This window comes from Nothobranchius furzeri, chromosome 2 (genome assembly GCF_043380555.1).
Source record: "Nothobranchius furzeri strain GRZ-AD chromosome 2, NfurGRZ-RIMD1, whole genome shotgun sequence".
Taxonomy (NCBI): domain Eukaryota; kingdom Metazoa; phylum Chordata; class Actinopteri; order Cyprinodontiformes; family Nothobranchiidae; genus Nothobranchius; species Nothobranchius furzeri.
The window spans coordinates 19,846,798-19,862,058 of record NC_091742.1 but is presented as its reverse complement, the minus strand read 5'-3'; the positions used below and the strand labels follow the sequence as shown (position 1 = coordinate 19,862,058).

The window sequence follows — 15,261 nt, the reverse complement described above, 5'->3', positions numbered from 1 at the left end:
GAGTGTGTCGAGCTGTGCTTGCTCTGAAACCTGGTCTATTTCTCCCTACCTTTCTTTGATTTGCTACCGAGGAGCTTCTCCTCTTAGCATCATGCCCCATGGCAGCTTCAAGTGTAACTTAAAAAGTAACCACCTTTCTAGTTAGAAACACACTCTTGTGTGAAGTCAAGAGTTTTAAGAACTCTTTGGAGACAGACACAATCAGTATCTACGCACACTTCCCAGGAGGTCACAGCCTCACCTGTAAATAAAAGCACACCGTTTGTCATCAGGACCTCTAAAGTTACACTAAGCTATGGGGAAACCGGTTGTAGACATGAGGAAGCATTGATACTAATTTTGTTCTCTCAGCACTCGATGGAGAGCAAAACTTTACTTAAAGTACGAAATTAGTATCAAGCTGCATGTCGCCTGCATTGATGCTTCAAAATGTATCTGTCCTGTACATAGTTGACTTTCTCTTGCTGTGCGTGTGTGCGTCTCTCTTGACAGAGGATACATTTTGAGATTCTTTCGAGAACAAAGATGCTTTCAGCCCAGAGACTGATATGTAGCAGACTAACTGCCACAGAGCCTTTTCCTCCCTTCTTCTTCTACTACTTCTTCTTCTCTTGTTTTGTACCTCTTGTTTCCTTGTCGAAGGCTTGCCTTACCTGAAACATTCTAATAGAGAACAGATATCCTCGAATTTCTGTGCACATCATCTTCTCTTTCCTCCTCCCTCTGCACAAACACGCAGCCACACAAACACTCACAGGTATCACTTTGTGATTGCATCAAAGTGATAAGACACTCTGTGGAGTTTGGAAATAATGAAACAAAAGCCAGAGCTGCTACCTGAGAGTTTAAAGCAGAAGTGTTTTTGAGGCAGCTTGGGTTTGGATGACTTTTAGAGCAAGCAGCTGTCAGTCACACTGGTGCCCAGGAGCAGCTGGCACATGTCCTAATAACGCGGTGGAAACCCGGAGACTGTGAGCTGTATTAAAACTGGCTCAGCGTTTGACAAGCTGCTCCCCGTAGGCGCTTTGGAAATCATTAACAGCTCCGGCTATTTGATTGCTCCACTGTCCTTCAAAATACCACCACGGAGGACTAATTGATGCCGCACTAATCTGCCCCAACACGGCTCAGCTAAAACACTTAGCATATGTCCACTTTACCCCTCTAATGTGTGGGTGGAGACCACAAAATGTTTATCTCAGGGTGAAGCCAGGTATTCTAATGGTGGACGTTTGTTCATTATTTATTTTGATGACTTGTTAAGCAGAGGGTCAATTATTATATTAATATATTTTAGGTAGCACCCCGAGTCAGTGTGCTTCCTGCAAATGGAGTTCCTGTTATGGTAACATCTACATGACAACCCAAATTTAAATACGCTGAAGGCCAAGTCCACTGAGAAACCATTTCTACTTGTAATTTTTAAATTATAATCAGGGGCTCCACCGCGCAGGCTGCTACACCTGTCTCCCGCATTAGCCGTCGATGCAAAGAAGATGGGGAAACTCTTGGATTTGAAAAGCCTCACAGATCCAGGAAACAGTACAGAACATCTCGACTAGTAGAAGCTAACTGTTAGCATTAGCAACTCCACCACGCAGCAGAACTTCTCCAGGCTTGTGTTGTTTGCGGAGATAAAACATCAACGTTGCAGAGCTAATTGTGTCAGTGGTAGAGTCATGTTGCAGTTAGCCAATCAGAGGCAAGATGTCCGGAGTCACGTTGCAGTTAGCCAATCAGAGGCAAGATGTCAGAGTATCAGGAAATAAGTCTCTAAAAGCTGCCTTCTGGAGCTTAACTCTGATGTGGCTTGATTTTAGCTCCTGAAACAGGAGAGCGAGAGCCTTTGCTCCCACAGAGATTGATACACAGACATTCGTTTTTACTAGAGACCACAGCAAATGAAAAGAACAAGTGAACTTGGTCTTTAAATTGTAACGTTTCTGCTCATTCTGTGGACCTTAATGACCTTTAAACCGTCACAACCATTGGATGTTTCAATATGAAGCCTCTCTAACCCAACAGGAGTCGTTTTCCCACTCAAACCGGCGTTTTTACAGCTGTGGAGTATTTAAACCTCAAACCCAAGTATTCTCAAAAAAAGGAAGTTTTGTTTGACCAGTAGAACCTGGTACCCTCCCCTCATATGGTGGAAACATAGACACACTCACATCAACTGTACATTTCACCATGTTGACACAGAAATTCATATCCTCATTCCTTGCCCCGCTTCCAGTTGTATGGCCAGTTGCACGTCATGCTGTTGTTTCCTTTTCGTTGTTTTGGGGGTTTTTTCCTCCTGTGGTGCACATGTGAACATGAGCTGGATTGCTAAAGATGTGAGTTTTTTTTCTCTTTGGGGTGGAGGGTGGGTGGAACTGGGTGGTTTTGATTTGGTTTGTGCTGTGGTTGTGTCATTTATTTTTCCCATCAGTGTCATTGCTCTTGTTCCTTTGCTGTCCTCATCATCCTCACCATCACCACCATCACCCGTCCTCCAAGCAAGGATAGAGCCGCTCCTCCCGTTTATGCCTCATCTCGTGCCGCATGAACTTTTGGTGGTTGGAAAAAAAAAATCACACCGCTCCTCCTCATCACGTTTGTGCTCATCTTTTTTGTGCCAAATGACTTCCAAAGAGATCATATTACCCCAGCCCCCCTCCCCCCATCTTTGATACAACACAGGGGAAATGAACGGCAACAAAATCTTTTCTTGCCATCATCCATTTTTTTTGGTCTTGTGCCGAGAACCCTATTCTGTCTCTAGAAAGTTGTGTGTGAAAGACTGACCCCTTCCGAGTGTTAACCCCTCCAACTCCTCCCCCGCCATCTTGAGTCCGCCTCTCTTTTGGCCTCTCTGCATACACATGTCTGTTTGAATGCAGATGGCATAAAAAGACTTTTATTGCCACAAAGTATATCTGTTTTTCTATTCTATCTGTTGCTCCAAGTAGAAGGCATTTGTGGTATGCACCCTCCTGGACTGTCCCGCAGCTCAGACTAATTGCCCCACCCCCACCCCCCACCCCTCCCTCTCGCTTTCTGCATGATTGGCATCCATATTTTATCTGCTGCTTCTTCTCTGCCCATAAATCTCAGGCTTAACCACCCCCACCCTCCACTGGCTTCTATTACATGTCAGTGTGCGTGCTGGGGGGCTACACATGGTGTGTCCAAACCCCACCTGTGTTCCCCGTAGCATCTTCTCGTGTTTGTGCCGGCTCTCCCTGTCAGAGCTCCGTCTGCCAAACAGTCTGTCTCGTCTGTGCTTGTCTTCTGCTGGTGTCGCCTGTGTTCAGTAAACCTGTTTATCCTCACCTGTACCCTGACCCCACCCCTGTACCCCCCTCCTCCACGTGAGTTCCACAAGAGAGCAAACAGACGGGGTGCGTTTTCAGATCCCGGGATGTTCTCTGATCTATGACCTGGACATTTTCGTACAACTGTAGATATAAGGAGGAATTTACTTGGCTAACTCTAAATCGAGTTATTGCGGCTCAGAAAAAGCCCAAATAAATGTTTTTTCTATGACCACTGAACCATAGGTGTGGATAATTGTCACAGCAGGAACCTGATGTCATTAAAAAGAATAGGTGATATTATTAATCAACTTCATTTGCTTCAACAAGGGCCAGGAGTCGCAGCAGCCAGACAGATGCGCAAAATCCTCAAAAGTCATTTTAGTCTTAGTTACAGTTCTGTCTCACCTTGTCAAAGGAAACCTTACAGGACTCTGAGCAGCTGAGTCACAAACTCACTAGAGCTAAATCTGGAAACTCTCACTAGTTTGACAAGGTGATAGTTAGTCTTAGTGAGGCCAGTTCCACTGGTCCTTATAGCCATCTTAAATACACTTTAATGCCATTAAAATCATATAAATTCATGCAAATGCTGTTTTATGAACCCTTGCATTGTTAATATGTTGATAATCTGGTAGAAATATCACGATTACTGCTCCAGTCTGCACAGGATATGCTACAACTTCCTACTGGTGCTATTTGACTTTGCAATAAACTAGAATTAGGTAATTGTGTAATATGAAATTAACAATAAAATAGCGTTTGCATGAATCACTCTGAGTTATTATCAGGTGGTGGTCGGGTGATGGTCCACCTCATTACTAATCTATGTTTCTGTCACACTTAACCATAACATAGATGATGAAATATGTTACTATTTCATCACATTTGTGGAAGATGTTACTATGAATGTTTAAAATGCAGCAAACGAATTATGTTAAAATAAAGAGTTTAGAGTGAATCTAAATGAATACACACACAACTAAATATTGGATCCATCAAAAGGACAGTCATGTATGTGACAGTGTTGAACAACATATTCAGGATAGCATAAATGGCAAATAAATACCAGCTGGCTGTCTAGCGTCTCCGAGTCTCTTTGATAGTAAGACACGGTTCAATCATGAATTTTTTACCAATCTTCTTGTCTGAATTCTTCCTGCACATTGATAAATGATCCATGACTTAATGACCCCACACCTTTTCACCATCAAAAGGACTCTAAAATGTGAGATATGGGATCTCCTCGTCCTCACATCTTTATTTTGGTGTGCTACTTCCATTTTACAGCAGTTGGAAGTTTCTTAAATATTTAGTTTAAATCTGCCTTTCCACATGTTTGTTTGAAGAATTACTTGAAGTAGAATGTGGCGAAGCACAGATGTTAGTTTGTGAACGTGTTACTTTACAGCTGGTGTGCTGTATCTGCGTAGCATACCGAGGGAACCAGTCGTGCCATCTAGCAGACTGGGACTTGTCAGAGCCAGGGACGGGGAATAAAGCTGATATAACATTAGCAACGGTTCATTAGCTGTTTGATTACTGAAGAGTAAAAAGTGTCCGAGCTGAGTGGAGTCAGAGCAGCCGCAGCCAGACGAGTCGTGGAAGTCGAGGCACGGCTAATTTGCATTTTCCCAGTTCCATGCATATTAAATGAGGCAAAGGGCTAGAGTTCCATCGGGGCCGTTTTCTGAAATAAAAGTCTGATTTTCACAGATTTAAATAAAAACATATTCTAAATGTGCAATTATGGCGAACAGAGATGGGATTTTAAAGGGTTGATCGACTCTAGTAGGACGGAAAGCAGAGTCATGGCATGTGGCTGTATGCTGCTGTGCTTCAAGGATGAAAGATCACTACTGAAGTAAACAAACATCCACCTGGTTTCAAAGCTAGCAACACGATTTTCCTCAAGGGTGACTTGCATTCTGTGTAAGTCAAGTACAACGGCGGCGTTTTTACCAAACAGGCCATAAATGGTCCAGCGGGCACCCTTACCCCGGGTTTCCACGGGAGCCGTCAGCAGCACGTTACTGCAGCAGCACGTCTTGCTCGCGTAAGCTGCTGCTTGGCCCTTCCCACGAGACGCGAAGCAGCAGGGGAGCAGCTGTCACCGACCGAGCACAAAGTCACACGAGTGACTTAGTCAGTAAACACAACAACAAGCAGGAAAAAACTACAACATGGTTTGTGTTTTATGTTCTGTCCGTTTTATAATCGCCAATACAGACCTGAAAAACAAAGGAGACCGCCAGCTAGATGATAACTTCTCACGGGGACGCACATTTAGTAACCTTTTTTAAAAGTAAAGCAACCGGAAGGCAGTACGTTCTTTATTCTGAAAATCCCGGTAGCTTCTCTCCATTTCCGCGTCCGATTTCCTGTCTTTCCTTCCCCAAAAATGTCGAACTTGACCCGTTTCAGAGGCGTCGTGCGTAGAAAATAGAACCGGCGCGTAAAGGCCGCGACATGCTGCTCCTGAGACGCGGCCGACTCGCGCTGCCGACGGCTCCGGTGGAAAAGGTTCTGTTGACCACAGCGGTTCCTATCAGCAGCTATGACGTGCTGCTGCAGTAACGTGCTGCTGACGGCTCCCGTGGAAAGCCGGGGTTACTTTTGCTTTTGATCAGGCAGAACGCAGATCAAACAGATGGGAGGTATGAATGTATCTCCTCATCTGATTGGCCTTGGATGAGTAACATTAGGGATCCATTTCTCACGTTAGACTGAAGGATGATTTCTGCATTATCATGTATGGAGAATGGAAGTAGAAGGTATTGTGTTAGGGTCAATCAGGGTTTCAAAACAGAGCAGAGCTTAGTTTAAAGGTTACACAGTCGACTCGTTTCCACCAAGCGCTAAATTGCTGCCTGACGGCTGTAGAGTCAGTCGGCACCATGGTGATGGATTAGGAGCTGCTACCTATGGCTTCAGGACTTTCCAAATGAGAGGTCTTCATCCGGCCAGAGGTGGCTCCTCCATCCGTACAACATCCTTCTACACCCTCCGGAGCTGTTAATGGTGCATTGCTCAACTTTTAGGATGGAAATAAATGACCATCATTGAGATGCTCCTTTGTCCGAGGGTGTGCACAGGCGAGATAAGACATTTTAATGGGGTAAAGGGGTGCATGTTCCTTAGAAAGCTCAGCCATTGCACAGCACACCAACACAATCCCTTCGGTGTCTCTGTGAGCGTGTCCACATGGAGAATGTGTGTGTTGCTGGCTCTCTAGTAATCGGTAATCCACCTGTAATTGGTGGAGGTGAATGAATCTGCTACAGCAGGTCTCCAGGCACAATGTGAACAAACCACAATGGAATTTCAGGGTCCCAGAACCACTGACTCATCCACAATTTGCTGCGTCAAAATCCCATTGACTCACCTGAGCTGCAGCCGAGGCCTGTGCGCCAACTTCTCTGCTTTTATGATGCAGTGTTGTCAAATCCCTCACACGCCGTCAGGATTAATCAGCGTTCTGAGGTCTCAGCAAACGCTAGATGGACACAGGGATCAGACTGGGGGACGGGTGGGGGGAGGACAGCAAAGTGAAGGAAAAGTGCTGCTCTGAGATTTCTGCCTCTGTAGCCTTAAAGTTGCTGAGGTAGTCAATCAGCCATTTAGAGTTTCCATATTTACTTCAATTTCTTTTCAAAAGGCCACGCAGGCCTGCAGCAGATAGTGTCTTTCACACACGCTGGGATGAAAAGAGGAAGGGCTTTTAATTGAAGTTCGTTTCGTGTTTTTAATTTTATAAATGAGATTTGCTCACTGATGCAAAGGCCAGTCAGATGGTAAAAAGGCGCACTTGTTCTTTGGAAGTCTCTGCTCATTTTTAGTTGAAAAGGAAAGGAAAAAGCAGGAGCCACCGGCAGCAACCGATTCTAGGCAAAGACGAAGAATTATCAGCCGGCGAGGCAGTGGCTTGGAGGAAAATCCTCATCCATCTCGACGAGTTCTGAAAACAAACTCAATCTGTCTGAGCAAACCCATTAGTAACCGCAGTGTTTGTCTGCCTCAGATATGCAGCAACGCTTGTGCGAGAGCTTAGCCAGGATTAAAGTGTTTACCAAAACATCAAGGTCCTCTGCACTGACTTTACTGTAGACCCCTAACTGCGACGTGCACCCCCTCTCCCCCCTCCCATCCAAGCGTTTTGTTGATACAGTGTAAAGCTAACAGTTGCCGAAAGCTGTTTGTGGAGATGAGAAATAAAGGAACTAGAGTAGAGTTGGATAGATAAAGCCTGAGAGGGAATCAGCCACTCTGGCCTGCTGCTGTTTATTTAGCAGGTAAATGCTCAGCCTGGAGAGGACGAACCCAAACCTGAAGAACACCAATGCGCGCTCCCCAGAGTTAGAAACACCCACCAACCTGCGCCCTCTTGTGGAACTCCAGATGTTAACCTGTCAAACAAAGGCTGTTGGTTATGCGCGTCGCACAAAGCATCCCAACGTTTCACCAAAAGGAAGCTCGTTAATTACCAGAGCGCTTTGCCTCTTGATTAATCCGTGGCTGTGGTGGGCCTAAACGCCACTTAATGTTGGCAATACATCACCCACGATGCACCTGTTCACTGCCAATGAATGGTTTGCTTAAGGAAATACCCCACAGCCATTGGTGGTGGAGCCCTGTTATTAAGCTCCTCCCCTTTTCTCCCTAACTCACCTGTGTCCCCCACCACCACCCCCCACCCAGCTTGCTGTATTGTTGTTGTACCTTACTTTCCCTAAATGCAACTTACTTAAGCATGCATTAACCCAACTTCTTACAGCGGAACTCAAATTCAAAGAAAGAAAAAAGAAAAACATCTTGTTTTTTTTCCCTCCCTTTCTCGGACGTACATCCAGATTGCACGCCCTGTCTCGTGTTTAAAGATACTAACAAGAGAAATGTATTGATGTAACTAATAATAAACAAGTTTTTATTAGTTACACAAAGGTGGTGACACTTTGCCTATAAACTGTCCCCTCCCCCCCTTTTCGTCTGCCTCAGTGTGTGCTTTCTGGTTGTTCATCTCTGATAGTGTGAGAGATTTTAATGCCTTTTCTTTATTTCTTGCTTGTTAACCGTTTTGTCTTTTTTTCTACATATATGTCAACACACATATATGTAAACGTGTCTTTTTTTCATGAAAAATGTCCAATTTAAAAAAAATAATTCTGCTAAATTGTTGAGGATCACTAATGCCAGTGTCTAGATGAATTCTCTCCCCTGATTAGATCCAATCTTCCTCTTTTCTCTATGATTCATTCAGTGTTTCAATACAAATTCATGCACCCGCACTGAGATCGATGCTTTCATGGAGAAAAAAGAAAGGTGTCCTCCAAAGAAGACCACTTTAAAAAAAATAGTTTTACTGGTGTTTACTCTTCGACTGTTAATAATTAGCTATCTGGCTGAAATTTGGGTCAAATCAGTGGATTTCTGTGCATGGCAAAAGAAGTTGCAGCTTAGGGTTTGTAAAAACTGTCAGTGTTGAGAGTGCTGTTCTCTTCTGTAGATGGGCATGTAAATGCTCATTGTTTGTATGTCCCCATCCCTTCCTTACAGCCAAAAGCTCTAATGCCGCCCGACCGCTTCGTGCCGCCTTTACATGGACATGGCAACTGATGTACACGTTCACCCCCATCTATGTCATTTCCTTCCTAGTGTGTTCATAGGTCCCGCTCCCGTCTCACACCTCCCTCCCTCCCCTTTTACGTAGACACTCGAAGAACTGTACAGTCGCCTGTTGTTTGTTCATTACAGATGAACAAGTTAATGTCGAGCAAAAGAAAATTCAAAGACCCGATCAGGCTTTAGAGCTCCGTGGATGATTACTAACTGAAGTAGAAATTCTAGATGTACATATTTTATTTTATGAATATATATAAAGATAAAAGACGACTCTGAAAAAAAAAAATCAGAAGATCTCCTGAACAGAATGGTGAAGATTGTTTCATGTCATGATGTGTGGATGTTTGTGTTGTTGCCTCCTGCCTACCATCCCGTCTAAAAAGGAGAACATATATAACTTCTCAATAGAATCTAACCTGTCCAAAGGCATTCTTACACAACTTTCTTTTGTAAATTTTTGTTTTCTTCCTGCCAAAATCATGCGGGCAATTTGTTGATGTAAGTTGACAAAACTGATGGTATGCTTTCTTCCTTTTCAAACTCCTTTTTTTTTCCCTTTTTGTCTTTATTTTTGAGGCTTTTATGATTTTCCGAGCTGTTTTTTCTACTTACTACTAATCCTTTTTCTGGTTAACTATATCTTATCTGTGGCTTTACTTTGTGAATGTTTCATTCCGATGTTTGCTCTAACTCTGAAGTCTTTTGCAATGCCTTAAGAATTGTTTTTTTTTCTTCTTTTTTAATCTTTAGTTTGTTTCCTTCATTTTCGTTGTGTTTTTTCTTCATCTTTTGTTCCAAAGGGTTTGCATCTTTTTATAGTGCCCTGTTTGTGAGCCTTGGCAATGTATAGAGAGATAAACCAAACAAGCCACTTTGGCAAGAGGAAAAGCAGCTTCAACAGGCATCTGAATGGTTCAGACTAACTACAGAACTAGCCAATAAAAAATGAATTAGACATAAATAAATGCAACAAATGGTGTTTGTTGGTCAAAAAAGTAGAAGACTGCTGAAACCAAGACTCTTGAACCAGTCAGCAAACATTCAGGTGTCAAAGAACTGCCCAGTGACTTTGTGCCACTGTGGTAACTGTAGGGTCAAAAGGCAAGAGGTTAGGGCAAATAGGGGAGCCGACTAATTCTAGAGGAAAGCAAAAATGCCCTCAGAAGGGACAAGTTTCTAGAAAGCATTTACCATTTCCAACTGTAGAGCAGAGCTCAAATAACAAACATACTTTGGATCTCTTTCATTCCAAAAACAAAATTGGCATTTTTCCACCAAACCAGTTCCAGCGAAGTGTAAAGCAGTCAAGATGAGTCACGTTCCTCCAAATAGGAGAATCTTGCCTGGAAGAAGGTGAAATGAGAGCCAGAATGCACCTTGAGTGAAGGAGTTAAAGTGCCTCAGATGGAGATGGACCAACAGATCGGGGAATCGTCTTTAGTGATTGCGGTCTGGCGTGGGGGAGAAGAATCTCCAAAGCTCTTAATTAACAGGTCCATCTATGGTGAAATGGCCTGTATTTATATACGGCCTTCTAGAGTTACACCCCCCCCCCCCCCCACACACACACACACACACACTCAGGCGCTTTACAACAAAATCAGTTCACCCCACACACTTAATTTCACACACTGCTACAGCTAGTAATGAGCTACATTTTCTATGGAGTCCACTGACAGAGACGAGGCTGCCGTACACAGGCATCACCACTCCGATCGCCACCAGTGAAGTGTCTTGCCCAAGGACACAACAACTGCAACAGACTGAGTGGGGTGGGAACCTACACCCCTCCTGTTACAGGGCGAGCCTTTAAGAAGAAGATAGAAGAAAATATCATTTTATAGCGCCTCTCAAGATAAAAATCACGATGTGCTTCACAAAAACAAAACAAAAAGTAAAAATATAAAAAAGCATTTACAAAATGTTTAAAAATATATTTAAAATGAGCAAAAATAGGCAATTGTGATTTAAAAGAAAAATGTTAAGAAAGAGAGAGAGTGTGAATAGGAAAGAGAGAGAGTGAACAGGAAAGAGAGAAATCAGTGGATCCTGAGGAAGGTGGAATAGGTGGGGAGAGCAGAATAAAGAGAGAGTGGTGAAGAAGGTCATACAAAAGCCAGCTTGAACAAGTGAGTCTTCAGCTGCTTTTTGAAGGAGACCACTGAGTCCACTGATCTCAGGCTCGGGGGAGAGAGTTCCAGAGTCTGGGGGCCACAGCAGCAAATGATCTGTCATAACCCCCCTGCCACCATCTATGCTCCAGCACTCACCGATGTTTATGAGACCCAAAGACCTAGATCTCAGATATAAGCAGTTAAAGTGAGCAGTGGTGGTGGCATTAGAGTGGGTTCAGTTGCTCTGCTGCTGTGTCCTTGGCCAGGATACTTCACCAGTCTTGCCTACGAAGGTGATGGCCTGAGACCTCGCCTCTGTCAGTAGCCCAAAGACAGGCATGGCTACAAAGAGCAGCTCACTAGCACCAAAGTGTGAATGAACAACAGATTATCCTTGAAGAACTTCTGTCTTTTGAAAAGCACTAAATAAATTGAACAGTAGAGATAAGGTGATGCACAAGGCCCTGCTTGCCTAACCCTAACCCCACAGAGAAAATGGGTAGATCCAGGATTTTACCAGAACTACATTAATATCAGTTCTTTCTGTTTCCACTAGTGAAAACTATCTACTAGACCACAGCAATAAACAAATGAATAAAACACTCTCATTAGCAGTGGAAGGGGGTTCAAAAAGACAGATAACAAATGAAAATGTTCACGGCCTCTGTGGCTGTCAGAAACTAGCCGCTGCATTGAACCATCTTGAAACGACACCGAACTCCAGCTCTGGTCTAGCCCTGGAACCTCTTTGGTGGAAAACCCCTAAATGTATTTTTTCTCTTCTATGATGCAGCAGCTGTAAGTATTTATCGGCCCGTGTAGGTCGGCAGGGTTAAACAGCACCTGTCTGAGCAGCCACTGTTCAACACAAACTGTTGCTCATTTCAAACTAAGTTAAATTGTTTTTCAAGCCCAATGGCAAGTACTTGAATGGCATACAAATGTTTAATACCCTCCATTTTGTTTTATCTGTCTTCTGGTGCTCACAGTTTCTGTGTGGGCCAAAAAGGATTTCACTAAAGAGACTAATAAAACTGGCCTCATAAAAGCCTAAAGAGATCATTTCTATGGAGATCTTTATAGAATCTCTAGTTAGGTTGAAATAGGGCACCCTAAATCACGAACAACAGGCTGCACATAGAGCATAACTATGCCGATTACTGCAGGATCTGTATGAGTTAATGTGAGGTGTCAGTTTCTCGTGGCTCACCCTTGAGCGTCCCTCAAAGCCTTTTGATGCAATGTATACTTTATTTATGGCTGTTGCTTTCTTTGAGTTTTGGTCTTGTTTGGTTCTGAGTTTTATTGTTTTTGCACTGGTACAGTACCTTTCTGTTCTTTCTTTTTATTCTCTGTTCATTTCCTCCTTGAGTTGAGCTTTGCTTCTTATGTTCTTTGTTCACCGATTCTTTCGGTGGTCATCTGCTTCTCGCTTACTTCCTTACTATCTGTTCCCTGACGTTTGCTTCTGTGTGTTTCACTTTGCAGGAGGGGAACTAGTCATCCCCATTCTAGTCGAGGACCCCATAGACATCCCTTCTGTATCCAGCCGTTCACCCTTCATCCCCTTCCCCCCAACCCTCCGCCCTGTCCTCACCATTATCGACACCACCAAAGAGTCCTTGGCCATGGCCACTGAGGCGGGGGTACCTTGCTTGCCGGACCGAGGCAGCGATGATTGTGATGGTGGTGATGATGGTGATAATGATGATGATGATGATGATGGTGATGATGGCATGGTGATTTCGGGGTTTGGCTCTGGCGAAGCTTTCGACTCTAGCCTGCCCCCAACTGACGATGAAGATTTTTACACCACCTTCTCCCTGGTAACAGATAAGACCTTGACTACATCGGCCTATGAAGGTGGCTACAAAGCTCTCGCACCCAAGTGGGAGGCCAAGGACTTAAGGCCTAGCAAAGCCTCAGAGGCAGGTAGGACTACATCCACCTCACCTCTGCCTGACATCCGGGCCATGCCACCAGTGGCGGCCCCCTCGGACACACCGCCCAAGCTTCCCGCAGGGAAAATGGACAATCGCGAGGTAAAACCCCCGCAGCCGGACATAGTCCTGCTGCCCCTGCCCACATCCTTTGATGTGGACGGCACCAAGCCAAGTGGTCCCTTCATCACCTCGCCCATGCTTCGCACAGTACCTGCCGCCTTGCCCACAGTCCCTGGTGTGGTGAGGCGAGTACCGCCGGGGGTATCGGAGGTGATCCGGGAATCGAGTAGTACCACGGGCATGGTTGTGGGCATTGTTTCAGCTGCAGCCCTCTGCATCCTCATCCTCCTCTATGCCATGTACAAGTACAGGAATAGAGACGAGGGTTCCTACCAGGTGGACGAAACACGCAACTACATCAGCAATTCAGCACAAACCAATGGTGCGGTGGTGAAGGATAAAACACCCAGTGGCAGCGCCAAAGGCAGCGCCAGTAACAAGAGACCAAAAGACAAGGACAAGGAATATTATGTATAGAAATCAGTCATTTCACAACATATAAATAAACTCTTTGGAACAAAGTTATGAACATTTTGACAGTACCATATTGGCAACTGTGATTTACAAAGAACTAAATCTTGTGAGAAAACAAAGACTCACGGAGCTAATGAATCATTTGCAAAAGAACCTTTGGCTTATGGAAGCACACTTACTATTGTAAGCATTACAAAGTGACAATGCAGTAAAACTTCATGGGGACTTTTTTAAAGAGTCCCTGCTAGAGACATTTGGCAGCGTGAATTATCACTCAACACCCACATGACCCTCAAGTGACTGTGAAGAGGTGTGTAACCCTTGGAGTTCTGATGACCTTGTCCATTGTAACCCTGTAAAATATGATCACTGTCATTTCTGGTCATTCTGAGCATGCATGTGAGGTGTATGTGACGTGGTGCCGGCATCTGTTTAAGGGAGACACCTCAAAGAAACCACGATTGTCAGGAAAAGTAGGAAGTCAAAACCTGATTTTGCTATTCAAATGGTTCATTAAATGTAGCTTTCATGGACGTGACAAAAGGTAAAGTATGTGCTAGGAGCTGTCTTTTGTATTTCCATACCTTGTTTGACTTTTTTAATTTATTTATTTAATTTGTTGACTTTAAATCTGTTTTTTGAAGAATGTAGTCAACAGTCAGGGTTGACTAGACAGCGGCTGCTCAGCAGGAGTAGAACACTCATCTGAACAATATTCTGCTCCCTTTTTGTGTCAAAGATTGGATCTCTGTTATTGCAAATTCAAAATGGTGCTCAATCGTGCAAGAGCAAATCATCCCAGCAAAAAAGAAAAGGATCATGCATTGTGCTTTTTTTATTCTTTGGGTTTTCAGAATCAAGCATTTCAAAACCTTGGCAGTGTTTTCCTTCCCCTTCATTTCAGTTTGTGTCCAGTTGTTTCTACATTTACTTACATGTTGTGGTAAAAATGGGTCAACAAAAATTTTGGCTAGAAAGAAAAAGTTTAAAAAATCTACGGCAGCGTATTCTTACAGCTAAGTATCATTTTTTGGGTCAAGAATGAAAAAAAAAATGTTTACATGCTTTATTACATCTAACCGTTGTGCTTTGGGGGGTTGATATTGTACACAAAACTCAAGTTTCTCTTCATTTTATATCATTTTCATGTGCGGACAGAAGATCTGACTTGGTATTTTTTGCTGTAGCAACATGACACAAAAAGCTTCTCCCCCTTGTCCTGGAGTGAAGGAATGATGTGCACAGGGAGTTAGTCTTGGTAGATAAGAAGTCTAGTCTCTCTGGATGGTGTTTCTCTTCAGTTGCATGACTAATTGACCATCTAAAGCAGCTAGCCAACCAGGAAACACCTCCCACAGATGTTGTGTGAGGGACCTGTCTCCTTTGAAGTAACTTTTTGTTTATTTTTTTATTGGGGATAAAAAAAAAAAGTATAAGATGAATAAAGATGGATTATGGTGGATTTGGAGACCTGTGCTGGCACCTTACTTACATACAACTGTTTTTCTTCTGCTTTTTAAATTTTCTGTGATGTCAGCATCTTTTCTGTTCTGTCTGTTTTTGTACAGTTCATCCATGTCTCATCTATACGACATTATGTTCTGGTAGTTTGTCCCTTTTTTTAATGTCATTATTTATTGTTAAATTTATTAGTGTTCATTCATTTTAATGTAAATCAATCAGTGTGTATTTTTACCCTTTGATTTTATTTTTATTTTTTTGTGTGTTTTAACCAGTTAATTATAGTCTTTT

The 15,261-nt window shown here is 43.5% G+C and overlaps 1 protein-coding gene across 17 annotated transcripts in view; it reads left to right on the top strand.

Annotated features, from left to right (window-relative positions):
• LOC107378159 (neurexin-3b) overlaps positions 1–14,977 on the top strand; it is a 455,269-nt gene extending 440,292 nt beyond the window's left edge. For 14 of the 17 annotated variants that reach the window (XM_054748395.2, XM_054748389.2, XM_054748394.2 and 11 more), the window contains one exon: positions 12,521–14,977. In XM_054748395.2, the coding sequence (XP_054604370.2) occupies positions 12,521–13,512 (992 nt within the window). In that variant the 3' untranslated portion in view covers positions 13,513–14,977. Of the gene's footprint in view, positions 1–8,852; positions 9,437–12,520 lie in introns of all 17 variants that reach the window. The other 3 variants (XR_011516660.1, XR_011516662.1, XM_015948231.3) reach the window with 3 other exon arrangements.
• The last annotated feature ends 284 nt before the right edge of the window (positions 14,978–15,261 follow it).